Below are 27,037 nucleotides of genomic sequence, written 5' to 3' on the forward strand. Positions count from 1 at the left end.
ATGTAATAAAATAAGCTGAATATTTAAGAATAGCAGATTTGGGTTTTTTTAACCTTATGTACCTCAGGGTTGGGGGTGATGATTACTTGGAACCTCTGTGAGTGGTGATAAAGCCAATAAGTAACTTCTTTTATTGTTTAAAGGATTACTTTTCCCGCCTTTATTTTTTGCAGGGTGATGGCTGTTAACCCCTTTGGTTTCTTTTGCAATCTGTTAATCCTGCTATGTCTAAATTTAGATACATTTTGTAATCTCTTTCATCTGGCAGTCTCCAAATCCCTCATATTTAATAAATATTGCAGCAGTGATTGTTGGTAAGAGTTGTCAGTGTTCATTGTTTGCTGATAAATTGTGTCTGTGATCACTGATCTCATTAAAAAGGTCAGCAAACACTCCTTGATGTTCCTCCCTGCATAATTTTTTGCTTGTATATATTCATTTGAAGAGGAACACTGCATCATACAATCCAAACTGTCAATGCAGTGAGAAGGGGGTATCATTTTCAATAAATCTTTCCTATACTTTGTTACTATTATGTACTTTTTGATAAAGTGCAGCTAAGTTTCCATTCAGAGAAGTATATGGAAGGATTCTGTCATATACCTGGCCCAAAAGAGTACAAGCACAGAAGGGAATTTTGATGAACTACTGTCATATCTGTCATTATAGATGTAATATGCTCCAGTTAGATTTTTCCAAATCTTAACTTGCTTTTTCTTTGTAAACAGGTCAGTGGTTGGGCAAAGCAATAGATTCAACTTCTTCACCTAAATTTCTAAGGGCTCTGCCTGTTGATGCCTTTATCTCTAATGTCTTAGTTGCTTTCGTTAAAATTGTGAAACTGAAAGGAAAAGAGGAGATAAAGTATTTTTAAGGAGATCCATAAGAATGTGAACGCTGTCAGAAGGAAGTTCTATCTAGCCTAGTTTCTTATCCTTTAAACTGGTCAGCTAAAAGAAGGCATAAGATCAGGACAAGGGTAAAAATGATACTTCTTCATTTGCCTGTTCCAGCAGTCAGTGATTTAGTGATTCAGTGATTCTGAACGGGAGGTTGCATTCAGACAGTTGTGCTTAATACCCCCTCTGTATCTTCTCTTCTGTGAATTTGCCTGATATCTTTTTGAATACATTTATAATCTTGACGTATAAAATGTTCCATGGCAGTTGCTTCTGCAATTTAATTATGCGTATTTGTTTGTTGGAGATGTTTCTAAAGCAGGTAGCTGATAATACAGTGGAGTGCCACTTCATTCTTGTGTTTGTAGTAATAGTGGATATATTCCTTTTCATCCTCTGTATGCTATTTATCACTTAGAGATCCCTGTCAAGTCCCATCATTTCTTCTAGGAGCTGAAGAATTGGCTAGTTTATTCTCCCCTTGTATATCAGTTGTTTGCTACCCCTGGCCATCCTTATCTCATCCCTCCATGATTTTGCTAGCCCATTGTATTAGTTTGGGGAGGAGACCAGACTGACCTGCTGTTTTCAAAATGCAGTGGATTTATGTAGTAGCTCACAAGTCTTCTCTCACCCTCTGCTTTTGTTGACCGTTAGTAAATGCTGAGCAAGCATTTTCAAAAGACAGAAGCCCCCAAAACCTCTTCCAATTACACTTGGGTCTCTTCATTGGGTGATGTTTGTTCACTTAGAGCCCCAGTTATTTTGTGTGTATGGTGAAAGATGATCATACCATCTGCATTGGTTGCAATCACTGATTTTCACCTTCCATTCTGTCAGCCAGCCTCACAATTTTGCAAGCTTTTTTCAGCAGTTTTTCCCAAACGGTTCTTGATTTCATCATCTGGAGCTATCAGAAAGCTCTGTCACTTCCATGGATCTGTTTTTTTTCGGATGATGTATGAGTACAGTTTTCAGCCCAGGCCCTAGAGCAGAGTTCTGCAAGACTTCCCTGGTAACCTCTCCATTACTTGAGAGAGATGCCCATTTATTATTGCCCTCAGTCTCCTATTTTTAAGCTGCTAATAATCCATGAAGAGACCTCCTCCTTATCCCTAAGCTCTCTTTAAGAGCTTTCAGGAGATCTCTTTAATAGTTTTAACATCCAACTTTGCCATGATTGTATGCCTGCCTATCTCCTGATGCAAAGTGCAGTGTGCAGGAGGTCCTGGACCGGTAATTACGCATGCTGGCACACCGACAGATGGGATTAGAGCCTATACCCAAGTTGCATGCCCCAGTTTCCTTTGTGTGGAAACCAGGGCAGAGGAGAGGAGGAGGAGAGGGTTGGTGTTTGCTTAGGTCTCACCCCATATGGCCGTGGGATGCAGCTAGACCGGGCATGTAAAAAGCATTTCTGTCATACAGATGTTGCCTCTATCGACCAGAGCTCAAGTGCTGTTGTCAGAGTTCTGTTACGGATTCATGAGACATAAAATCATAGAATGATTCGGGTTGGAAATGACCTTAAAGATCATCTAGTTTCCACACCCACATGACCTCTCTTAGCCAAAGAGACTTTCTTCCCTTAAGAGCATATGTATTTATCTGTTAATGCTCCTCTTTCAATCATTTTGCTAGATGCAGGAGGGAGACTTACTAGACTCTGGTCCCTTGAGTGCTTCCTCCCCAGTGTCAGACCCATTTTAAGAAATCAGTCACGTTTGTCACCTTCCATGCCTTTTATAAGGGCAATTTAAGCAATAAGCTGCACATCACAGTTAGTAGTTCAGCAATTCCATATTTAAGTTACTTTCATAGCTCATGGATGGATGCCATCTGGTCTTAGTGATTTATTACTATTCATTTTACTGTATTTTTTCTTTCTGAACCCTCTTCTACTCACACTTTCATCTGAAACTAGTTCTCACACTCACTCACTGAAAAGGGAGACTGGTGCATAGCCTTCCTGGACTCCTTTGCAGAGGACAGTGATGCAGAGATTTTATATAACTTTTCTTTTATGGCCTGATCTTTCTCAAACGCTTCTTTTTCATCTAGATCATCTGTTGGCCCAGTGGATGTTCTGGCAGGTTTCCAGCTTGTGATGTGTTTGACTTGGTTTTTATGATGTTAGCATGAAGACTTGCCCAGTGATTTTTGCATTGAACTTGGCATAATTATGCTCTCTTAGTATTGTCTCAGCATGACTTTGGGACATCCACAAGCCTGTTGGGAGGGTGTCTTTTCACTTCCCTTGAGGTCTTTGTCTGGAAGGGGTAGGTTAGAGAAGAGGTTTGTTCCTTTCAAGTGTCTGTCTGAATAATGGTACTGCTTGAATCTTTCTGCACATCAGTGAGCTGTTTGGTGGCATCTCCAAATGCCTTAGTGCTTCCTTTTGCTACTTCCCCTATAAAGTTAAATATGAATAAGAGAAAAATTAGGAAGTAGTTTCTCTAAAGTGATATGAGAGGAAGGCATGCCTCAGCTGGCTTCCAGAAAATGCCAGGTTTTGCATGACAGAATGAGCAAAGTCTTGATTTCTGAGGCATCGTTGGCACGAGAGAAGAATTGCTGCCGCATGTAGAATATAGCAGTAATTTTGCTGATGAGCCACTGCAAGTGACAATGAGCCCTGGCATAATGGATAACGATACCTAATGGGCACCTTTTCTGGTGGGTGATACCTTTCTCTGATGAACTTTGAAAGACTAGTTATTGTCATGTGTACGTTATCACCAGTTATTATTGAATATAGTGTTGAAAAAGCATTTTGATAAAGGCGTAATTATGTATTTTCTCATTTAAACTGTGATTTGTCTCCTTTGAAATGCAAATGCAAACCAAAAGAGAGTATTTGGTATCAGCATTCTGCTAACTGCATAATTAACTGTTAATTCGAGCAGATACTTGGGATTTTTTGCTATCGATGTGCTTGGGATTTTAGGGTTACATAACTGGTTGATTATTAAGTTGCATTTTAGCACAAGTTCTCTGTTACTGATTGGGAGCTGAAACTCTCCTTTGGCAATCATTATGCACGAGCTGTTGCCAGTTCCTTTGTTGATAGGCATATAACTGGAGGATGCTTAGCTGAAACTTTAAAGCAGCTCTGAATTTCTTAGTGCCAGTTGCCTAGGATTAAATTCTCTAGAATCACCAAGAGGACTTTATTGTGTGAAAACTGGTTTTGAGAATTGACTACAATCGCCATGTTTGTATGCCTGGGTGGCTAAAAGCCCACAGAATGCCAGCTATGTCTTTGGATATGTTTTAATGCAAAATTACCTTCCTTTTCCGATTATCAGTGATCAGCACTAGGGGTCTTCAGTCTAGTCCCTGTTTTGTGCTAGGTTTGGCACCGCCTTCCGCCAAGGTCATAGCTGTAGTGCCAGTATTCCCAGTTGTGCATCATCTGCAGCATCCCAGTCACCTAGAAAGAAGCTTGTAGGGTTAAATGTTTTACTCTGGTAACAGTGAGTTTACCCGCTGTTGTGGCAGGGCTGGTGGGGGGCAGATGGTTACTGAAGTACTTCTCCTTTAGCAGCTTATAGAGCATACAGCACTTCCTTGCAGGGAGCAGCTTTCTCCTGTTGAATGTCAGACTGCTCGCAGGAACAGCAGCACGGCGTATCTCCAGGACCCTTGAGCCAATTTTGCTGATGCAGGAGGATGTCACTGTAATACCTCCTTATTTTCGAAGTAGGAAGCAGTACCAAGACCTTGCTGCTGTGGTAAATTAACAGGGCACATGGTTTATTTTGATTCCCAGCTTGTAGGCAGAAGAAATGCTGACTGTCAGCAGTGGCTCAAGTCAGGTAGGACAGGGCAGAGGGATTTGGGTGCAGCAGGAGGAGCCGAAGGGTACCTTTGGTGGCAGGTCTTGCAGCTTTGTTTTAAGACATGACTGCTGCCACCTGCTTGCCTCTGTATGAAGGAGCATGTATGTGGGCAGTAGCTGCGTCAGGCAGTTCTGCAGTGTCAGCCAGAATGGCCTGGGAATGTAGGAGTATGCTGAAAACCCAGACTGTGCTGCGGGCTGAGGCAAGGCACTTTGGGTTTGGGTTGGGTTGGGTGTTCTTCTCTGGACCTGGTACCAGGACAGTGTTTTCCAGCAGCATGACAGAGCCAGCAGCCAGGGGCTGTGATACTGTAACCTGGCTGAGATCCACCATAGCTTGTATAGGGAACAGGGTGGTTATCTGAGACAGTGCTACCTCTAGGCTAACAGTTTCCTGGATAAACCACCTAATTCCCAGCCTATGTTTACCCATGGCAGTGTAACCAACTGCAGGGTAACAGTTGCTCTCCCTAAGCAGTAAGGGATGGAGAATTCATGTGTTGCCTTACCAGTAGGAGGAAGAGGAGGTTGGTGGTGCTGAAGATGAGGTATTTATTTCTGTTGGCTTACTGACAACTTAAAGGAAAAATGGGCATGACCCAAATTGCTCTCGATAGAAATAGATGACAAAAGTGCCATTGATTTCAACAAGATTGACTGCCCACATTTGCCACTGATGCAAGGTAACAGGTATCTTTTTTCTTTCCTGGAAGGAGATGTCTCTAAAGCCTTAAGAGTTGAAGGCTGTGTTTTGAAGTGAGCATGTTTGTGTCTCTTTCTGCTGTGTCTTGCAGAGTAAGCAGAGATTAGAAAGTGCTGAATAAGAAATAAGTGCTGAATGAAAGGTCATAATTGTATTTTTCCTGAATTCTGCATGTATTTTGGCTTGGATTTTGATCAGTGCAATAACATAATGATGCTGCTCCAGTACTGCTGACTTTGGTTGAGTCTATAATGTCTGCAAGATGGGAAACAGGTGCCTGGGTACAGTCCATTGAGCAGAGTGATGCACAGTGTTTCCTAGTGCCACCACACACAAAGCAGTGCAGTGATTGTCCCTTTGCATGGAAGAACAGGTTCAGTTTTGTGCTAGGCAGTGTTGTTCTGTTCCCACCATTCTTTATGGTGGAGCTGTTGAAGTAGAATGCTCCCCCAAGAAAGAGTAAATTGTTGTTACAACAATATGTTTGCTTCTTTTTTTCCCCAAGAACCTCAAAATGTTTTCCAGACAAGCAAGCCCCTCTTATGGGGGTAACATAATTCAGGCCTGTGGCTTTACTGATGAGATGGCTTGAGCAGCTAAACAAGGGACTCTCTGATTCCATGTCCCTGGTCTTTCTCCTCCTCTTCATCCACAGCTTGCCTGCCGTGCCCTAAAAGTGGCTGGTGATTTTTCAGTCTTCTCTCTGCCAAGTTCAGGCTGATCCCTTCTGGCATTGTGGAAAGCATACCTTGCTCTTTGAGTCTTCCAAACAGGTTTTGACCTTCAGGCCTTTGGCAGGTTTTCTTGTTGGTTTGTGTTGGCTGGTTTGTTTGTTTTGGGTTTTTTACAGTGTAATGTGCTTTCTGAAGTTCCCTGAAATCATGTTAAATGATGGGCAGGGTTCAAATGGGTATGGGTTTTAGTCTAGCAAAAGGGAAAGGCTTTTGATTATGAAATTGGAAGCAGTTCTTGTGAGGAGAAAAATGTAGAGGAAACACAGAATTTGACAGCAGACTTCTGCTATGGGTGTTGCTTGGCCTTTTCCAAAGTCTCTTCTGACCTGCAGAGGCCAAGGGACTAAGTCATCTACACATTTGTTCCTCTGAGGTGCTGTGAAAGGGGATGCCTTTGCCCAGTTTTTCTTGGGATTAGCAAGCCACATGTACTGATGAAACTTCAAAACGCCCTTCACAGCTTGCCCTTTGTTCACTTCCCTGTCTAGTTTAGGAATGCACCATGTGCTGTGTCTTTGAATGGCATCCATGAGAAAGTAAATAGAACATGGTATCAGGTTTAGTTTGGGGCTGAGTTTCCTCTGGAGTGAGTATTTCTTCATTCATGGGTTCCTCGTTTTGGTTGCGGTCAGCTGAGTTGCAGTTTCCATTCTCAACAAGGAGATTTTGCGATACTAGACTTTATGATGACTTCATAAATTATAAGTTACTTGCTCATAACAAATTGTTTCTGTGCAACGTGCCTGTAGTTTCACAATTTCAGATGTGGCTCTTTGGTTTCTGTGGATGTGACATAAGGGTGTTAATGAGATATGTGACTGGTTTGGTATTTAGGATGCCTTGTCTTAAACAGCTTCTTTAAACTAAGCCAGTGTGACTTCTCAAATCCTACATCTGTTGTAGCTGGGTGACTTATCCCTTGGTGATCTGGGACATCAGTCCTTTTTCAGCTGGGTGCTCAAGTCGTTTGTCTTGTTGCTTGCCCCTGTGTAAAAGGATGGCTACTTCCACGAAGCTGGAGAAGAGGAGGAGCTGGGTTGGTTTGCCACTTTCTCATCCACATGTTCAACTCTCCATGAGTAGGTCTTGAGGATGAAACAGGCTAAGGTGTTGGGCTCATGCCACAGAGCTGGTCCATGGAAGGAAGATAGGCAATCTGGCGTCAGTTTGGGAATAAGGATGGCAGAGATGAGCGAGGCGAGGACATAGAGATTGCATGAAGTTAGGGGGAGATCCCAGATCAAGTGAGAAGCAAGAAAAGACAAACTCAGAAAGCACCAGGGAGTCTCTCAACTAGGAATACGTTTGCTGTGGTTCATTGACAGAAAATCCAACAGCAGGAAAACCCCTCTTCCCACAGAGGCAGTTGAGCTGGCTTCAAGGGCTTTGCCAGGTACCCACCTTGCCTTCCCCAGAGGGGAAAGGAGTGCCAGTGAGGAAGTGGTGAGCAACTCGGTGACCACTTAACACAAGGTACCTGTGGCCCAAAAGGCTGTGCAGGAGCATGTGGAAATGGGGCAGAGCAGAAGCTGGGGGGAATGGGCTGGTTGTGGCCTCTCTGCCTCTTGGCAGGGCTGCAGGAAAGGTCAGGCAGAATGTGAGCTGGGCATTGAATTAAGCCTGTAAGGAGACACTCGGGGAATTTAAGATGGATTAACGTAAGGTGTAAAGTTTAAAGCATATTATTGTGACGGAGGATTAAGCTAAACTGAGCTAATGACACCACTTTTGAATGTGTATCCACACAGTGGATTCAGAGCTTTGGCTCCATGCCTTTTATTGCTTAAATGTACTTACCTTCTTAAATGTCCCCATAAAGATACAGGCCCTTATATTCCAGATCTTCACATTTTCCATTTTCCATGTTGACAAGTTTATATGCTTTGTAAAGGTAGAGCTGGTTTTGGTTGGTTGGGTTTTGCCCTTCTTTGTATTTCATTTACTCTTTCAGCACACACACACACAGGGCAGGGGTGAAGGCAACGCAGAAGTTCGTTCTAATTTTTCCCCATGGTGGTAAAGGCATTTGTGATGACTTCATGGTATTTATTCTTAGATGAGGCATTTGGTAAGGAAGAAATAACTGTCTTTTTCCTCACGTTATGTTGGCATGCCCTGACTTCTATGGTCTGTATGTCTTCTAGTATGTGAGCTTTTATTTTGTTGTTACTGTCATGGTATTGGGCTATCTGCAATATCAGCATCTGAATTTTCTAAAAGCTCTGTACCCTCTTATTTTATACTGTGTCAATTACAAATCAAGTGCAAAGTTGAATACTGTCAATTCCCACAATATGTTTATTTTACATTAAGCAGAGTTGTGAATTAACTAATATAGGAATACTTTGTAAATAAGTAATAAATTAGCTGAATTGATTTTTCAGGAGGGAAACGGATTTGAAATTACCGGTTTGCTGGATGTTAACTAAACTACTTAGTAACTAGTTCCGTGTATAATTTTATGTCACTATAAGCAATGCCATCAGGTTTTCCTTGAGGGTATACTAGAGATCAGTATTTGTAAGTAGATTAAAGACTGTTTAAGACAGACAAAAACATACTAAAATTCTTCCATCTGGACAATTGTATAAAAGCAAAACAAATAAAAAATCCCATAAGAGAGACACAGGAAAATGTTAAAGGTTTTGAGTCAGGATGCTTTCAGGTTCTCTCTTGCAGAGGGTATTTTGCCATATTGTTAGTGAAAATGTAAGAAACCTTAGACAAAACCTCAGAAAGTGTTGTTTCTTTGCTGTGTGGCTTGTAGTATCGCATGAAAGATCTGACGCTTCTCATGTCTGTGGTTATCAAACACAGGCAGGGATGGTGGCAACTACTTACATTGTGAGGCTGGAGAAACTAACTTTGGCCTGCAAAAGTAGTAATGGGTATAATGGACTGCTCGTGGTTTGAATCCTGACGGTATTTAGAAGTCTGAGAGATACCTTAAAATGTTGTGGGGTTGTTGTTTTGTTTTTTTTTTTTAATACAGATACCACTTATTAATCATTTGTTTTTCAACTTCAGTACATATGCCTACGAGCCTGCTGGGAGAGGCCAGTTAGGAACCACCATTATCAGTATCCTAGACCTGATTTTGGTACTTCTGGGAAGAGTGAGGGAAGCAAGAGCAGTGGGAAGGGAGATCACTCTCTGGGGTCTTTTGGGGTCTTTTTCTCCAGCTGTCTCTAGGTCAGCTCAGAGGTACCTGCAGCTATTCTGTAACAACCCATTAGGAGGACCTCAGGCTGGCTTAGGCTGATGTCCCCAAAGGAGGGTCGGCAGAGTCATGCGGTGGCCAAATGTGAAGGAGTCCCCACCCCTGGCACACTCAATTGTTTGTGCTAAGGCCACATCCAAACACCAGGAGACATACAGGTGCTGCTGTGCTGAGTTGGCTGCAAGCCTTGGATGGTGGGACCCTGGGCACAGCGGCTTCAAAGCATCTTCAGTGTTCAAGGCCAGGTTGGTTGGGGCTTTGGGCAGCCTGGTCTAGTGAAAGATGCCCCTGCCCATGGAAGGGGGTTGGAATTGGGTCTCTGTTCCAGCTCAAACCTTTCTATGATTTCTGTGAAACGCCTGTTTATGTGCATCTGATGTCTTTTAATTCTGCAAATCCTTTTGTTTCACCCAATCCCAAAGAGAGACTCAGGGTCTCTCTTTGAAAGTGATCAGTATTGAGTGTACATGTGACATCTGTAAGTCCTCTGCAGAGCATGACTGGACTTGTGTGCTGGTGCCTGGGTTCATCCAGCAGCAGAGGCTGCTCTTCGCAAACAGAGGGCCAAGTGGAATTTCAGTCACCATCCAAATCATTCGAAGACAATTTTCTTCTACTCCTTTTCTTCCCTGCAGTCCATGGTGCATAATAAAAATAAATACACGTCACATGGCATTACTACTACTATTAAATTAAAAAAGAAAAAAGAGAGAAGCTGGAAGTTCTTAGTCTCAAGAAGAGGGTGGAGCAGGGAAAAGTGCAGAGCCATATAACAATGGGGAGTCTGCTTTATTAGTATTAAGGAGGGAAATAAAATCTGCTCTGGCAGTAGTGAAATAAAACACCAGGAAGATTATGTCAGTCTTTGTTTGCACACAGTATGATTCTTCTCTCTCACCAGCCAATTTGTATATTTGAAAAGGCAGTTGCTTGGTTAAAATAATTAGCTGAACTTCATCCAATTCCCCACTTATGTGAAAAAATGTTTGAAGAAATATAGACAATTGTTGTTGAGCAATTATAATGAAGAAAAGAAGTAGTGGTCACTGGACAATTATAGCGCCGTGTCTAAATACCCACATACATACTGTAGTTTCAAAGTGAGACAGACAGCTCTCGGTGACTCTTTGCTGTAGCTGCTATGTTTTGGGATAGTGGCTTTAGAAGCATAGCAAAATCCTACCTAATTCTTCCTGAAACTTGTGCAGTGTGGCTTAGCCTGGGGCTGCTTCAGAGAAGAGAGAGAGTCTGGAGCTAAATGTGTCCCAAGTATATAAAGCAAAAGAAAGAGTGAACTGAATGCAAGTCATGTGTCTTCATTATTTTATGCTTTTAAGCATAAAAGTCTCATTAGTGAATGAGACTGTCATCTTATATACTCCTTTATATATTCCAGATTATTTTATATTATTGTTTTGGAAAAAAAAACAAACCAACATACAGAATTTTTGAATATTTCAGGTTTTGAATAAGAGAACATTGCAACAATTTTATGAGGAATTCCCCATAGAAGGTCCAGTGTAGTATATTAGCATGAACTTCAGTGACAGAAAAGTAATTTCTTGTTGTTCCTACACATTCATGCCTGGAGCTACACCTGTAGCTTTTCCAGGAAAAATAGTAACGTGAGATTTTGAAATGGAAGTTACTTGGGAAGGACGCACAAGTGCTGGCCGAGGCAGCGGTCATCCCAGTTGTTTCTTAACTTCAGACTCCTCAGTAGACATAAAGGCAGTAACACAAAGTCATGCATTCTGTTTTATGTTTCTTAAACCACTCCCTCGTTTTCCAGACCTGCCAGTCGCGTTTCTGTGTTATTCAGGGCGAGAGAGTCAGGATGTCTGCTGACACAGTGGAGCTCTCTGATCCCAGGGCCCTGCTGGCTTGTGAACCCAGCCGTGCATGGTGGCAGTGGAGCTCCTTGTCATGAGTTTTTGTGTTGCCTAGGGCTGCAGGCAGCCTTGGGAGCTGCTGGGCTGGGGTCAGGGCCGACTGCCCCGAGTAGTGAGGGCTGCAGGTGTGAGGCTCTCAGTTCTCCTTAGCCATCCTTTCCCCCAGCCCATCTCTGCACCAGGCACTTCCAAAAGCCATTTCTACCTGTACATCAACTGATGGAGAATATATATAATTTAAAACATGCATGCAGTGGGAGTAGATTCCCCTGTTGCACCATTTCTAACCCTTTCAGCAGGCTCATGTCCATCAGGCAGGGCAGAGCTCAACGCTGACAATTCAAACACATTTTAAAACTTTTTTGTCACTTCATTAACATCATCGGTTTTGTTTCTAGTCCCTGTAGGAGGGTGGATGTTAATGCTGCCTGCAGTCTGCTGGGTGGCAAAGTGAACACAGCCTTCCATGCGGATGGTGTAGGAACTGAGCAAGGTGATGCCCAAGTCCCCCAGAGCTCACAGGCAGTGTGTTTTTCTGCCAGGCTGGGAGCACAGGGACCAGGCAGCCCTCTGGGGCTGGCAGAACTCCAGCTCCGTGTCTTTAGTCCCCAGCTCCCTTACCAAGCCTGAACTTTGCAGCCGTGGTTGTGTCTTACTGACCTCTGCACGATCAGTGCTTGGTTTCCAAGTCTCATGGTGCCTCGTGTGGGCTGCCCTGCGCACATTCTATTTTCCTGTATTTATCCTCTGGATTTTGCTTCTTTCTCTTTGCAGGGAGCGGATGCGCCAGTCTGCGATGTTTGAGCTGTGCCAGGGGATGCACCAGATCAGTCTGCAGTTTGTTCGCTTGCAGCTTAGCTTTGAGGAGTACACTATAATGAAAGTTTTGCTGCTGTTGAGCACAGGTAAGTTAGATTCGTGGTTACATGGCAATACTTGAAAATAATCCTATTCACAAAGTGGTGCAATGATTTCAACTAATGTGACAAAAGAGCCACACTGTTTCCATCAGGGCCACGGGAATAAGCCTGGTTTTATGTCTTGGGTTTATCTGCAGATCTCACTCTAATCTGCGTTAGCACAGGAAGTGTCCTTCCAGTTTGAATGTCGTGCATTGGAAGGACAGGAGTGGCCAGGCAAGGCCCTTCGCCCCCCTCTTTTTTCTGTACAGCAGGTGCTTGAGTCAGCCAGGCATGCTGAGAAAGTGCAATAGATATGGGAATTGAGGAAGAATCCCCACTCGACACTCAAAGCCGCTGGTTTGGGTGACTTAGTGTCACCTTCAAGATCAAAAGATGTACATTGTCTGTACTGTAGAATGGGTGATTTTCCAATGCCGAGTGAATTGAGAATGGTAAGCCCTGTTGCAGGGCACTGAAAGTTTAATAGATAACAGCGCACGCTTTATGTTTCTCTGGAGTGTCATACTTTGAGTTTTAAGATGCCAAATTACATCCTGGTGTTTGTTTCAGCACTGTGTAGTAATTAGCAGATCTCTTGATCTTAGTGAAAATATTGAAAAGCTCCCATCCCAGTACAGCTGTATAAATACACAGGCAGTTTGTACATTACTTTTCCATCAGTCTTAATGAAAAATCCAATTACCTGTAATCAAACTTGCTTCTGTATAATCATGCTCCTGTTTGTGGGATCCACTCAGTGACATCATGAGGAGATAACACATCAGCTCCACTGGCGGGTGTTCACGATGTCACTGCAGTGAACTCACCAGGCAAGAATTCCCCCGGCAGAAGGAGGCTGCCACGGGGAGAGGAGGAATGGAAGATCAAAGGGGCTGCTCTGCTTATTCCAGCTTTCACTTGCGAGCTGCCAGCAGCAAGACGCCTGCCCAAGGCTGCCAGGGCCAGGGGCTACACGGGCTCCTCGTGCCGCACAGAGCGTCTCCCCATTTGGTGGTGAGCAGAGCCCAGCGCACCCTTTCTTGCCCATCATCCCATCTCCTGCCTCAGCAAACTGGGAGGAGGAAGGAGCGAATGGCAAGAGATAGGTATTAGTTGTGCAGCATAGGAAGGTGCTTCCTGCTGAAACTGCTAAAGGACACCAGAGCGGGCTGATGCAGCAGCAGATTTAGACACCCAGGAGCCTCCTGAGGCCCAGCCATGGTGTGGGTGTGTTTGCTGTAGGCAGAGTTAGGTGCCTACGAAGGGATTTGCAGCATCCAGCAAATCCAAGTGGCAACCCCTTCAGGCAAGGCAATGGGATGGGTGTTTTTTCCCTTTCTGTGGTGCCTTTCATTCAGACGTCACCCATCCCACCCAGACGGTAGCTCTGTGGTTAAAGAACTTGCCTTTGAAAGAGGACGTGAAGCTGCAGTTCCCATCTGGCTGGAGGGGATTTGGATTCACTCACAGAAACCTCCTGGGGCTGTAAGTTTCTTGGGCTCAACCGTCTCCTCTCCCTTCTTCCCATTGAAGCTGTTCCAGCTCCCTGGGATGGGGATATATGCTGTCCATTGAGGGGCACTTTGTGTCCAGGCCTGTGGGGTCTGACCCCCATTCCCACTCCATCAAGGGCTGGAGGAGATGGGGTGCTGGTGAAACTGAGACTGGGGGGAGCCGATACGCTCTGGGGTAGCCCTTTGAGGCAAACAGGCTTTTTGAAGGTTGTCACTTGAGGTCTTTCCAGAAGGAGCTAGCAGTGCTAAATGTGGATATGCCTGGGGAAGGTCCAGCTCCCAGAATGTTCTTGAGAGAGTGTCTGGATTGGGATCTAGCTTTGCTACTTTTTAATCAGCCCTAAATGGGGGAGAATCTTTAGAAAAAGAGCCTAAAGGCGTTCTAGAAACACAGCAAAATTTCCTTTAGCAAGGTATTTGTTATTCTGCACTGAGAGTGTTGACTGATGACTTGGGTTATTGCAGGAACTTGTTAGGTGAGATCAGCCTGGCCAATTAACTTCAGCTAGCTAGGTCCCTTTGAAATATGCACAGGAGTCACTAGAAATCTTACTAAAAAATAGTTTGTCTGGGGAGAACCAGGGTATTTTTGAGGAATGGGAAATGGAGATGAAGACAGCAATAAAACCCAGACAGCGTCATGTGAAGGGCAGCAAACCTGGTTTTGAATGCTTACACCTTGATACAACCTTGTGACAGAAAACAGCAGGATTGTTTTCGTTTAAGGTTTTTTTTTATTGCATCGTGTGATGAGCAGAGAACAAGTTATTCTGCAACTTTCATGATGACCACATCAAGGAAGATTCACCCCATTTACATGTGGAAGAAACCACACATTACAACTCAATTGTTTTCTTGCTTTCCACAAACCATAGATTTTGGGAGCTTGCCAAAAGCATTGCTGCATTTAATAAGTAAAATCAGAAACACTGGGCAAACCTCCAGAATTTCATGTTTTGCTTGAGTTCTCTTTATTTGTGGTCTTTCTTTCTTAATAATCTGGCCAGAGTGATGGCATAATAATTTTCAGACAGAGCATAAAATACATAGTAGTAGACAATGAAAGAGTGCCTCTAACATTCTTAAGGCAATATGTAGGAATATAGGCCTGTGAATATTAAAGGTACTGTAAAGCCCATGCATTTTGTGTAAGGGCCCCAGTAGGCTCTGATGGCTTTAACTCATCTTGATTGCTGTCTCTATTTATTCAGCTTAAACTGAATTTGTACATCTGTTTCAGTTTCTTCTGTCAGCTGACTGACTCAGAGATTTGGCATCTGAAATTTTAAAGTTAAATATTACATGTATATAATATATGATACTTATGGATAGGTGGGTGCGTTACCTCCTAGGCTTTTTCTAAAGATTCCTCCTTGTGCCCTCTTCCAGCACTTGATGGTCACAAGACCTTGCAGTTTATGTGGTGGTAGAGCTCCTCCTTGTTTTTCATTGCCAAACTGCTCTGGTAGTAGCTGGTGATGGAAGATACTACTGGTGTTTTTTCTTAAAGCTTCTTCTCTGCAGCCATTTGGGCAGTGGTTACTTGCTTATGATGTGATTGCAGTGGGATAGAAGGCAGTTCACAGGATTTCAAAGAGAATGGAATGGATGAACAAGACAATTTCTGTGAAGATGTTAAGTCAGGGTAAGCTAAGTTGGAAGATCACCTATTTTTTCCTTTTTTAGTAAAAAGACTTCCCATTTAGCTTACTCTGACATAGCTTTCTGGCTTGCTTAGAAAATAAGCTCTTCCTGTACAGTTTAGCATTTTATTTTCCTTCGCTAGCCTAGCATTAAGAGATACAGAGTAGAAAAATATTTGATAGTTAAGCAGTACTAGAACACCAGAATGCTTCGTTTATTGTTATTAATAACCTCTTCGGGGTTTTCCTAGAGATCTGATCCTGAAAGCCATTCCTGTCTGGGGCAGAACCTGCAGTCTGTAAATAAACAGTGTATTTGCTTTTGTAATTAGCCTTCCTGGTATCAGTCACAGTAAAACGTATTGGAAGACTCTAACTGTTAGCCCATTTGGGAAATGATCCCTCTGGCAGATGGGAACTTTAATAGGACACTAGAAATGCTTTCTGCTCTATGGCATGGTCAAGCACTGTCTTGGGATGTTTGGAAAATAGTCTTCTGTTTAATGCAGAATAATGGCTCGGTCTGTTCTAGGTGTTATGCAGATGTTTACTAACATTCAAAGAAATGTTACTTGATGGCATAAAAACATTTCACTTGGTCTGGCATTTCTGCACATAACAGCTGTAAATCTGTACCTTCCCCTCCTCTGCCAAGTGTGGGCAATCAGTCAAGAATGTTAAATCACGTCTTCAACTTCTAAGAAAATATTCTTGATCCATCTGGTTTTTGGTTTTGGGGTGTTTTTTTTTGTGGTTGGGTTGTATTAAAAACAGTTTCAGCATGAGCTTAGAATGTGTCCAAGATGCCGTCTTGTCTTCTGCCACAGCTTCTGCAATCACAGATCTGGAGAGGATGCTTGAACTGCTTGAAAATCTGTATTATGTTGTTGATTCCTAACCAATGTCTGTAAAATTATGGACTTTGCTTACAGGTTTAATTCTTTCATCCATTAACTAGTGTAACTTTTTAAGTATGCGCATCAAAAGAATAAGCAATACAGTTAATACTAATATAAGACTGTCTTTTCAATGACAGTTCCCAAGGATGGTCTCAAAAGCCAAGCTGCATTTGAAGAAATGAGGGCAAATTACATTAAAGAACTAAAGAAGATGGTAACTAAATGTCCAAGTAACTCTGGGCAAAGCTGGCAGAGATTCTACCAACTGACTAAACTTCTTGACTCCATGCATGATGTAAGTATAACTCCTCAGGGAGTGCAGAAAAGTTAAGCAAAAATCACTCCATTAAGGTAAACCAGTAGTCTTTAATTGTGTTAAGAGGGAGGAAAACAAACATTTAAATTCTTTTTAAAGGAACATCTGGGAGAAGTTGTTAGATGAATTTAAGGACAGCTGCCAAGTAAAATAAGAAAATATAAGTCATTTAGGGCTGGGTCCTGCTGCCTTCTCCTATATTATGGTAGTATGTTCCTGCAATGATTCACTTAAGGTCAGTATAGCTATTAGTGGGGTCAGAGGTTCTTCAGTGGAAGAAGGGATGTTGGCTGTTGTTCAAAGTTAGATATGATGCAAGTGCAGCACGCAGAGTACCTGACGAGCTGCTCCTCAATGGAAGGTGCTGGTTTAGTGTCACTTACCCAACATGCCTGATGTGCTGTTAAATGTTAATTTGGTGATCTTTCATGGTTGGGGTTTAATAATGATGACTTTAAAGCTGTGTTAAGACCTTGGAGCCATCTTGGGTATTTAAAGCTTTATTTGAGCTTTTCAAGCATGGGAGTCACTGTGTTGTTAAGTTACTTTATACCCCCCGTCTCATTTCAGTGCAGGGGGTTTGTTTTGTATGCGTCAGGTGAGAGATGCGATGAATGACGTGGGGAAACTGAAAGTTTAGTCCCAGAACAGCCAGGCTGTTGTTGCCTCAGCCCAGGGTGGCTCTGAAGGGTTGTGGTAGGTGTGTAGTGCACAGGACCTGCTCGTGGCTTCAGAAGGTGTATCTCTAATGTTGAGCTGTGAGCAGCCCGGTTCTAGCCAGTGAATAAGTAAGTGCAGAGATTTACCTCTCCAGGTGCTTTGAGCAGCAGTGGGGGTATATCTCCGTGCTCCCCATAATGGAGCCTGGAGCACCTATAGAGGAAGCCAATGACCCAGAAGTGGTCTCCTCACCGCCTGGGCCAGTAGTGCAGCTAGTGCCCATCCTCTCTGAAGCTGTGCCGCCATGCAATGGGTGATGGGAGCCTCACGGGGCAAGTGATCTTTAGTCATGTTGGGGTGCAAGAGAGGAGGGATCCCATGAGCAGAGGCTCATCACCTCCGTGGTAAAGTGCAGCAAAGGAGAAAAGTGTCCTACTCCACCCTGGGTGGGCAGGGGAGTAACCTTGCTGCATGGAGAACCTACTGCACTTGCTTTCAGAGCCCGCATGTAAATGTACTTCTTTGTACTCAAATTTCATTTGTGTGGAGGCAGTACAGTACAGTACAGTGCACTTCAGGTCAGATCTGTGTAAGAGCCTGAGGTCTGTTTACAGAATGTACATATGGAATTATTTTTCAAATATTGTTCTGTTGTTCATTAAAACATTGCAAATCTTAGTGGGAGGCAGGGAGAGTATTATTAGTACTGCAGTAATAGCTCATTCTTCAGAGCTCGGGTTTCACTTGCTCCGTGCCAGCAAAGGAAGTTGTAGTGTTTTAGTGGAAAGAAAGGGGATGGGTGATAAAATCATTTGCAAGATATTCACATCTGAACCCCAGGGCAGCATAACAAACCCCTGCGTTTCTGGAGTTGTCTAATCCTCCTCAGAATAGGCAGTGTCTATGGTTGATTATTTAAATGGGTGTGTATGTGTGGTTAAGGTGACTTGGATGACAGGCTCACGCTTACTGAGAACGCTACCGTGTCCTGCAGACGTTTTCCAAAGCGCAACATTAACCATTGGGAGCTGGGCTGACTGGAGAAAGCAGACTGCTCTTGCGTTTTATTTCATTTTTAATTAAGCTATTTTTGTGTTTTATTTTAAGAGAGCGCTTTCTTACAAAGGACTTTTTAAAGAAAGTCCCATTGTCAGCATTCTCTGTTAAAAAGGCCGCTTGTCTGACAACAGTGCTTCCTTTCAGGGATGATGTTGGAGACTTGCTCAACAAAGGCACTTGTTTATTTTTCCTCTTTACAACTGATTTTTTTTTTTGCTTTTTGTTGTTTTGTGTTTTTTTTCAATGCATCAGAATAAATTGAGAGTGGTGATGATATTAATGAGGAGCGAGAATTTCTCTTCACCCCTGCACTGCCTGTTCGCGCAGAGTTTCTCTGTTTGATCAATGTATATGCAAATGTTCTGCTCAACCCCTTAGTTTAGGAGGAGCACTTTTTCAGCTGCCACCTATGCACTTTTAACTTACTCTGTTACAGTTTCAGAAGATCAGAATATAGTTGGTGCGGAGTGGTCTAACTGGAGCTGAGGCCCCGTGTTTACATGCCACAGTGTTGGCATTTGCAGTGCAAGCCCGAAGGGACCTGTGCAGAATTCATGCTTATTAAGCTCTCCTCCTGCCTCCAGCTTTTCCATCAGAGGAAAGCAGTATCCTGTCATTCACGGAGTTTGCTTTACCTGAGTGTAGCGATAAACAGTGAAAGAAACACTGCTCCTTTGCACCTTCACACTTGCTGTCATCAGCCTCATTTTTAAGTAGTCTTTTCTGAAGACTGTGTGAAATAAAGTGCGTGGGAATATCAAATTACAGTGTTTGATGCAGTACCAAATCACTTGGCTGATACGAGGAAGAAGACCCCAAACACAATGGGTTTGCGCTGCTCAGTGTACTAAATCATTCATCCACACAGTGAACATATGTGCAGGTAGAAAAGTGCCGAAGTGAGGAAAACAAATTTTCAAGAAGGCCAGGTAGGCACTTCAGCATTTGAAAGAATCAGCAACTGTAATGATCCATAAAGCCCCGAAGTAGCAAAAGCACAGCGGAGGAGTACGAGATGGAACCCGTCCTGAGCAGACAAGATAACCACGGTTTCCTTGGCTGGAGGAGCATGCCTGCAGGCTGATGGGTAGTTTGCGTCACTGCTGCCATGCACCAAAATGCTCTTTATTTGCATGATGCTGTGTGGAAGCTGTTGTTGCTGACACCCTTCCTCTCATGCAGCAGGAGACGAGAGGAGGAAAAGGTTGTTGCCATTTACTTGCTGCTGTGCACTGCTTCTGCGGATGGACCCCAGTGTGGGTATCTTCCAGTAGCGCTGACGGCAGCAACATAATCAATGTATTTAGATTAGATAAAGGAAAAAAAATCATCACTATGAGGGTGGTGAGGCACTGGCACAGGTTGCCCAGAGAAGCTGTGGCTGACCCATCCCTGGCAGTATTCAAGGCCGGGTTGGATGGGGCTTTGAGCAACCTGGTCTAGTGGTAGGTGTCCCTACCCGTGGCAGGGGGTTGGAACCGGATGAGCTTTAGGGTCCCTTCCAACCCAAATAATTCTGTCGTTCTATTTCCTTCTTGTAGGGATTGTATTTCTGCCATTGTGGTTGGGGGGTTTGTTACGTGTTGAGAACTGTAGTGTAGCAAGGACAACCAGCCTCCCTACTCAGGACATAAAGGTTTTGGGCCTTGGGCTCACAAATGGCCATGCGCATTGCAGGGAGAGATGCATATGCAGCACTTGGATGTAGGTGAACTGTGTTATGTGAGCAGACAAATGGCATTCAGGAACATTAGAAACAGATGTACTACACATGGTATCAAAAACTTCATTTGGATCCCCCTCAACATCTCCTGTTGGCTTTGGCAGGAAGGGTTGTATCTTGCATGGCAAGCCTTGTTTCATATAGAGAGTGTAGTGTGTATGGTTAGGCAGTTTGCAGAACAAAAGCTGAGTTTGGTTTCAATCTGGCTGATGCTAAACAGACTTTCAGTGAAGAGGGCTTTTGTTTCGATGCCATGACATTAAACCCTAATATGAACCTTCCCCTTGTCTTGGCAAGGCAGAGCACTGCACTGTCATTGCTTGTTGATATTTTCTGCCAAACACAAATAAATTCTTTAAGGCTCATGCTGCTGAATAATTAATTTTTTATGGTTCCTGAAGGGAATACTTTATAGCTGAGGTAGATCTTTCCATAGGCTGAGAGCGCCAGGATTATACTCACTGAAAAAGCTGACAGTGGGAAGCAGGGCACAGATCCTCAAGGGGCAGGTTTGCAGGGCATGCTGTGGTGGATACACATGTGCCTCTGCAGGTGCTTAACCCCACAAATACAAAACTGCAGATGAACCCCTCAGCTGTTGCCAATACCTTTGGGCACACTTACTCCTGCTACTGATCTGCCAAAGCTGTGTCCCATGGCTGAAGAGCTGTTTGGAGCCTTGTTTAGTGTCTGAATTCTCAGAGGAGGCATTTTCCCTGTATACTCAGAGGCTAGATCCAGCCCGTGCTTCTGGTGAGGCCCCCGGAAAAGCAGCAGCAATGAGTGTGCATGGGTGTGTGTTGCAGCAGCTAATACATGTCTGTCAAGTGAGAAATTGATTCCCAGCCCCCTAATGTAGACAGGGGCTTCTCTGAGGGTCATCTTTGCTCAGTATGTGATGGTTGGGTCTCCTCTCCTCTAATGGGTTTTTGCTGAAGGAGGGCAGAAACCCCCGCTATTGTTGACAGAAGAGCAAGGGAGACTTGGCCCAAAGTTCACCCTGGCCAAGGGCTGAGAATGCTTCATGGTGTGTGATGCCGTGGGTTTGCATGCGTGGTCCAAGCATACAAAATGAGATCATCTCAGGTTTCTCCATGTCATGGCTGGGTGTCAGGTGCTGTAGTTTCAGTGTGCACATGTCGATGAAGAGAAATGAGTGCAGTTCCTAAATCAGTAAATGCACCTGTCCAGGCAGAATTAGGTTCCACATTTGTTCTGGTCAAACACTGTTCATGCCTAATCCAGATGCATTTTTCCACCTTCTACTCCTTGCTAGCAAGAGGTAAATACACTGCATAGGTGTAACCAGAGGCTTCATCCCTTGCTCTTACTTTGTTTTCCCTGGGTTTGAGGGAGGTTTTGCTCTTTGGATTAGAGTTCAAGATTTCTTAAGCAGCTACGAATTAGCCACAGTGGTACCATAGGATATCTGTACCCTGAGAATCAGACTGTGAGCCATCCCGGGGGGGGGATAATTTACTTCCTGAGCCCTGAGAGTAATTAATTCATATCATGGGATTTTCACAGGACTGAGAGCAAAAGGGAATATAGTGGCAATGGACTAATCAAGACCTGGCTGGCAGTGGTTTTCCTTAGGCTCACCAGTTGTGAAGCAGGAGCTTTGTATCCACTGTGTGAATGGGGAAAAGCATGAAGTTGCAGTAGTTCCACACTCACCCAGGGCTCTTTGCTGCCTGGGGGAAAGGAGGCTGGCTGGCCTTGGCTGTTGTTCTTTACCTTAGCAGGGCAGCAGACTGACTCCTGCGCAGTTTGAAATGGGCAAGTTTTGAAAGCAAGAGTCAGAATACTGCTGCTCAGCAGCCTGTCCTTTCAGGGAGCCTGGATGTGCAGTTGCATCATGTAGAGCTGCAAGGTTGCCTCCACCCAACGCACATCTGCGCTGTACTTTATAGGAAACAGGTAGATAACCATTCCTAAAAGGGACAGAGAAAGTTTCCAGTGTCACTTTCGTATGAGAACACAAGAGGCTCCTGACAGTAATAGCTGTAGCTAGTAAGAGGAAGAAATTACTCAGCACTGAGTTGTTACTCTAGTGCTCTGTTGCTGTATCAGTGGGCTTAATCACAAAGATGCTCCTGATGATTGAGAAGTGGCTGTGGGCTTTCATACCACATTCTGAGGCTGGGAGAGAGTCTGAAGTCAGAAAACTAAGCATACAGAACTGTGCACCCCTGAAGATCAGACAGTTCTTACTGGAAATGCAAGGGCACGGTGAGAGTGCCAAGCTCAAAAGACATTATTTTTGCTGTAAAATTCTGCAAGTGCTTGAAGGTCATTGTAACTGCATTAACTTCAGGGACTTCATGAAAGGATTCATTTTTTTAATTATGGAGAACTGCATGGGTGAAAAAAGACCATTTTATGGAAACCCCACCCTAATAACAGAAAATGATGTTTGATTAATGCTTCTGTTCCTCAGAGGTGCTTAATAAAGCATACAAATGCAAAGATTGATTAAGTCAAAATCTCAGAATTACTAAGCCTGCTGTAGCCTTGGAAATGTTTAAACGCAGCACACTGTAGGGTAGTGATGAGAGAAAGCTTCATAATGGCTGAAGTGGTGAAGGGTTATAGCTAACAGCTGATCCACTTGCCAGCAGAAGAGCTGTCATGTCTTACAGCAGTCTGGGTAACACGGATGTGATAATTCTGACCTGTGTGTCTGCAACCCTGCTCATACTGGCCTGATTGTCCTGCATGTAGAGGGAGGCTTACAATGCTGTCAGAGGTACTGAGCCGTGGTTTATTGCCAGCTCTGAAGAGAATTGAACAACTACCTTCTAAAGCGGTAAGAACAATGTCCTGGTTGCATCCTGAGGAAATGGGAATTATTTCAGTTCTGGCCTTAACTGCACTGTCTGCTCTGCCAAGCTGTAGCTCTTCAGAAGAGAGCTTCAGCAGCCGAAATAATTGGAGATTGTAAAAGTAAATATGTTTTTAGTCACTGTTGCACTGCTTGTGAAAACAGTGGTGCTCTCCTTCATGCTACCCAATTAGAGCTGCCTCTCACACTACCATACTGGAGAAGGTGTCAGCAGGTCCAGTATGAGCTACCAGAAGCAGAGAGTAAAAGCAGTCTAAGATGTAGTCAGGAGTGGTACCTTTGAAAATGCACGAGGACTCGCTTGCAGAGGAGAGCCCTGCTCGCGGCTCAGTTCGCAGTCTTGTAGCCTTCTCTAGCTGACCTTATCATGTTGGTTACATTTTAGTACCTCTGAGTTGGTCTTTGATTCCTCTTTGGTTCCAGTTAGTGCTAGAAGTTCCTCCCCAGCCCCAAAAGGCACACAGCTCTTAAGGTTGCAGTTAAAAAGATCCCGACTGCAGTCCCTTGTTCATTGTGACACAGGGGGTGTGCTTCCTGATAATCCCGTTTTCTTGATGTGGCTGATTATTGCCAAATATGTTAAAGTTGATAACTTTGCTTAAGGAAGAGAGGCACAAAAGTTTTAGCAGACTAAATAGGTATACAAAGTATATTATTCTTACGGCTCTAAACCCAAGTATTACATGATGGAGGGGGGCTCTTGGTATTTTCTTTTAAATGGTTGTGTAAACTTAACCTTTCTCCTCGGTGGTGCGACTCAGAGTGTGCTGTGTTATGATAGTATCTATGACCACATCCTGTGTTTCCCCCACTGGACTGCTAATGCCTTTATTGTATAGAGTAGATTATGCTCCCTTCAGCAGTGTTGGTATTTTTCATTTCCCCTTTTGTCCACATACTCACTAGGCACACATATGCACGTGATGCTAATAAAAGCTTGCTAAGGTGACAGAATGAATAGTTCCCATGTGGGCTTTTCTGCAATACCTATCTAGCTGCACTCAGTGGCTTCAACATAAGTGTGATGAGGCAGGAATGAGCTTGACTAGAAGAGAAGGTGAGCAGGCAGCACAGTGAGGCCGGTTGGTGGGCTGACAGAGATGATCCCAAGCCCCTCACTCACATTCAGTGATGCAAAATAGCTTGTGTTCAAGTTCAGGAAAAGTAGTATGTTCACCAGGTCACTGTCAAGGCTGTACTGGGGAGCAAGGCTCAGTTTGCTTAGGTGCTGGTATTTGATGACACAAGCAGGAAGGAGGTTAGTAGTGATTTTACCAAGAGACAGTTTCCTTCTCTTTGGTTGCTTTTGTGTTACATTTGGAATGTTTTTGGCATACAGTATATGCAGAAACAACTTCCTCCTACTGGTTAAAGTGGACCTTGGAACATCAGTATTTTTTCCCCTCTTGTAAACCAAATTATGGCTGTGCTACTTAGCGTGCATCTGTTTTAACTAGTATTGCTCTGTGACATGCCAGGTCGTGAATGAACTAAGCAACAGCAAACAGGCTCATGTAGTACTCAGTAGCAGAGAGCAGTGTGTGAGAGATCTCAGCACTTCTCTGTCTTGTTCATAAATTGCTTGTATGCTTGCAAGAACAGCTGTGAAAGTCCTGAAAAATAAGTAGTAAGATACAGTGCTACAGGGTGGTAGTCTGTTGCTGCCTCTTATTTCCTTTTCTGCCTTCCAGATGTCCACTTTTTATTTAACTAACTGCTTTACTTCAGAATGCAACTCTACACATTAAGAACTGAAACAAAAACCTTGTGTTTGATAAACTACAAAAGCAGAAGTGGTCTAAAAGTCCTCTGCAAGGGCATAAGGCACCAAATGTTTGAATGTTTAAATAGCACAGGCTCTAGTTTTAGTTCAGTTGTACAGTGCAGTAATTTGGTGAACTGCAGTGGAAATTCATACACTAATGGAAACCCAGACACACTTCATTCATAGGTGCTTCAGAAGCTGACTTGCCTCTTCTGGTGTCTTTCTTAAAAACTGCAGAGGGTCCAGCATACGGTGAGGCTTTAGAGCATTTATTTAGATCAGAGCAACAAAAACTATTTTTGAAATAACATTCTTTTGCTACTAAAGGTCATGAACAAGTACTCCTTGATTGTATCAAGGTACTGTATGTAAAACTAACCCAGCAGAAGCCTACCTGCATGTAGGTCAAGCCTTCAGCTTCCTTTGCCACGCTTTTAGCATTTTTTATAGAATCATAGAATGGCTTGGGTGAGAAGGGACCTTAAAGATCATACAGTTCTAACCCCCCTGCCATGGGCAGGGATACCTTCCACTAGACCAAGTTGCTCAAAGCCCGTCCAGTCTAGCCTTGAACACTGCCAGGGATGGGACATCTGTTTATCATGATCCACTTATTAACCCCAAGCAGTGATGCTGGAAGAGGTCTTCTTGTCTTCACAGTTCTCTCACTCTAATGGCATGTTGTTCTATAGCAAAGATAAGCTGCAGTTTAGAATTTTGTGTCGAGAAAATAGCACAAGAGACAAAACCAAATGAAATGATCAAAAGCAAAAATAAGTGTTCATTCTTGTAGTGTGATTAAGTTTCCCGTAACATGTAGACTACAGTGAAGCTCTGTAATGACAAATGAGACCACCACAACTCGAGAAAAGGTAGAACAAGTCAGACTAAATTCATTAGTGATTAGAAGACACATGGTATTTTTTTCCCCACTTAGCAAAAAGCTCCTGGTACCCGCATGCCATTTTGTCCTTCAGCTTGCATCCCTGTCACAGCTGGAGACCACATGTGTTAGGATAACAAAATGGCTGTCAGTTGCCATTTGGGAGAACTGAGATACGGTTTCACCATGACCACCTCTGCCACCCAGAGGAAGCCAAAGGAGGGCCATGGTGCAGTGGACGGTGCTTGTGGTGTTGCAGAACAAAGCTTCCTGCTCACGTCATTGAGAAGCTAAATAGAAATTTTTGCCTTTAAAATCCTCAGGATCATGCTTAATCCACTGAGAGAAAGCAAAACTGCTGTTAGGCACCACTGTGGAAATGGAGAATTTCGGGTTTGGTTGTTGGTTTTTTTTCAAAAAGAGATACTTCCTTTAACTATTCTATATTTTAATGAGTAATAAGCAGAATAAAGCTGGGGGTGGGGGGTGTATTTAAAAAAATAAAGCCTTTATATAGAAATGCCTTACCAGATCAACAGTTTCATAAGGCCTTTGATGCTCTAAAACCCGAAATGCTACAGCGTGACACAGAAGCCTGTTGTTGAGCTAAAACCATCAGCTGCTGTGGCAGTTGTAGGTTGCAACCCTTGGAGAGTGCACTGAAGTTAACCAGATAATCTGATTGAATGAATGTGTGTATCCAGCTGAGAATTAGAGATACAATAGTTCATGGCTGCTCTTTTCCCTCTGGGCAGAAGACTTCATTTTTATAGACATTGAGTAGCAGTAGTCTCCATGGTGGCCAGTTGCCTGTTAGTGAAATAAGAAGTGCAGTTACGCTGAAAAATGAAATCTGTGGTATCTTGGGTTTTCCTAGTTAGTTGATTTTTAATGACCTAAGTAGCACTTTGGGATTTGAGTTCTCTTGTTTGCTTTTTAACCCCTGCAAATGGACTGCCCAGAGTAAGAAAGATGCCATTTCTCGCTAATAGTCCATTATCAATAAGCATGCAAAATTGTCTGTGTTTTTCCTAAGGAGTGTTTCTCTCTGTGTTTTTCAGCTCGTTAGTGACTTATTGGAATTCTGCTTCTACACCTTCCGAGAGTCTCAGGCACTGAAAGTAGAGTTTCCAGCCATGTTGGTGGAAATCATCAGTGACCAGCTACCAAAGGTGGAATCTGGGAATGCCAAGCCCCTGTACTTTCACAGGAAGTGATAGAAAATGTCTTAAATGGAAGAACTTTGCCTTAAGTTTCCCTGTGTTATTCCACACCCATGAAGGACCCAAGAAACCATATTTTAAACATGCTATTTACACTTGTTCAGCAGTCTCTGAATAGTCTAAATCATACAAAGGGTTTGGGGAATGGAAAGCAAGATTTGGCAAGACCTAGATGTTTGGATTTGGCAAGACCTAGATGCTTGGAAATTACCCCATAACCCTAAAACACTTAGAAAATGTTCCTGTTCCTCTGGATGAAAAGCCATATCTAGTCAATAACTCTTTGATTTTGATATTTTAACAGATGGAGTTTTAA

General features: G+C 43.4%; 1 protein-coding gene across 2 annotated transcripts in view; it reads left to right on the top strand.

Moving 5' to 3' along the window:
- The window catches only part of NR3C2 (nuclear receptor subfamily 3 group C member 2), a 204,197-nt gene extending 177,349 nt beyond the window's left edge, over nt 1–26,848 (top strand). The window contains exons 6-8 of one of the 2 annotated variants that reach the window (XM_062602763.1): nt 12,064–12,194; nt 16,385–16,542; nt 26,560–26,848. In XM_062602763.1, coding sequence (XP_062458747.1) covers nt 12,064–12,194; nt 16,385–16,542; nt 26,560–26,715 — 445 coding nt within the window. In that variant the 3' untranslated portion in view covers nt 26,716–26,848. The remainder of the gene's footprint in view (nt 1–12,063; nt 12,195–16,384; nt 16,543–26,559) is intronic. The other variant, XM_062602764.1, reaches the window with a different exon arrangement.
- Nucleotides 26,849–27,037: the final 189 nt, after the last annotated feature.

Source organism: Pezoporus occidentalis, unplaced genomic scaffold (assembly GCF_034315485.1).
Source record: "Pezoporus occidentalis ecotype Australia unplaced genomic scaffold, CSIRO_AGI_Poc_V1 ctg79, whole genome shotgun sequence".
Taxonomy (NCBI): domain Eukaryota; kingdom Metazoa; phylum Chordata; class Aves; order Psittaciformes; family Psittacidae; genus Pezoporus; species Pezoporus occidentalis.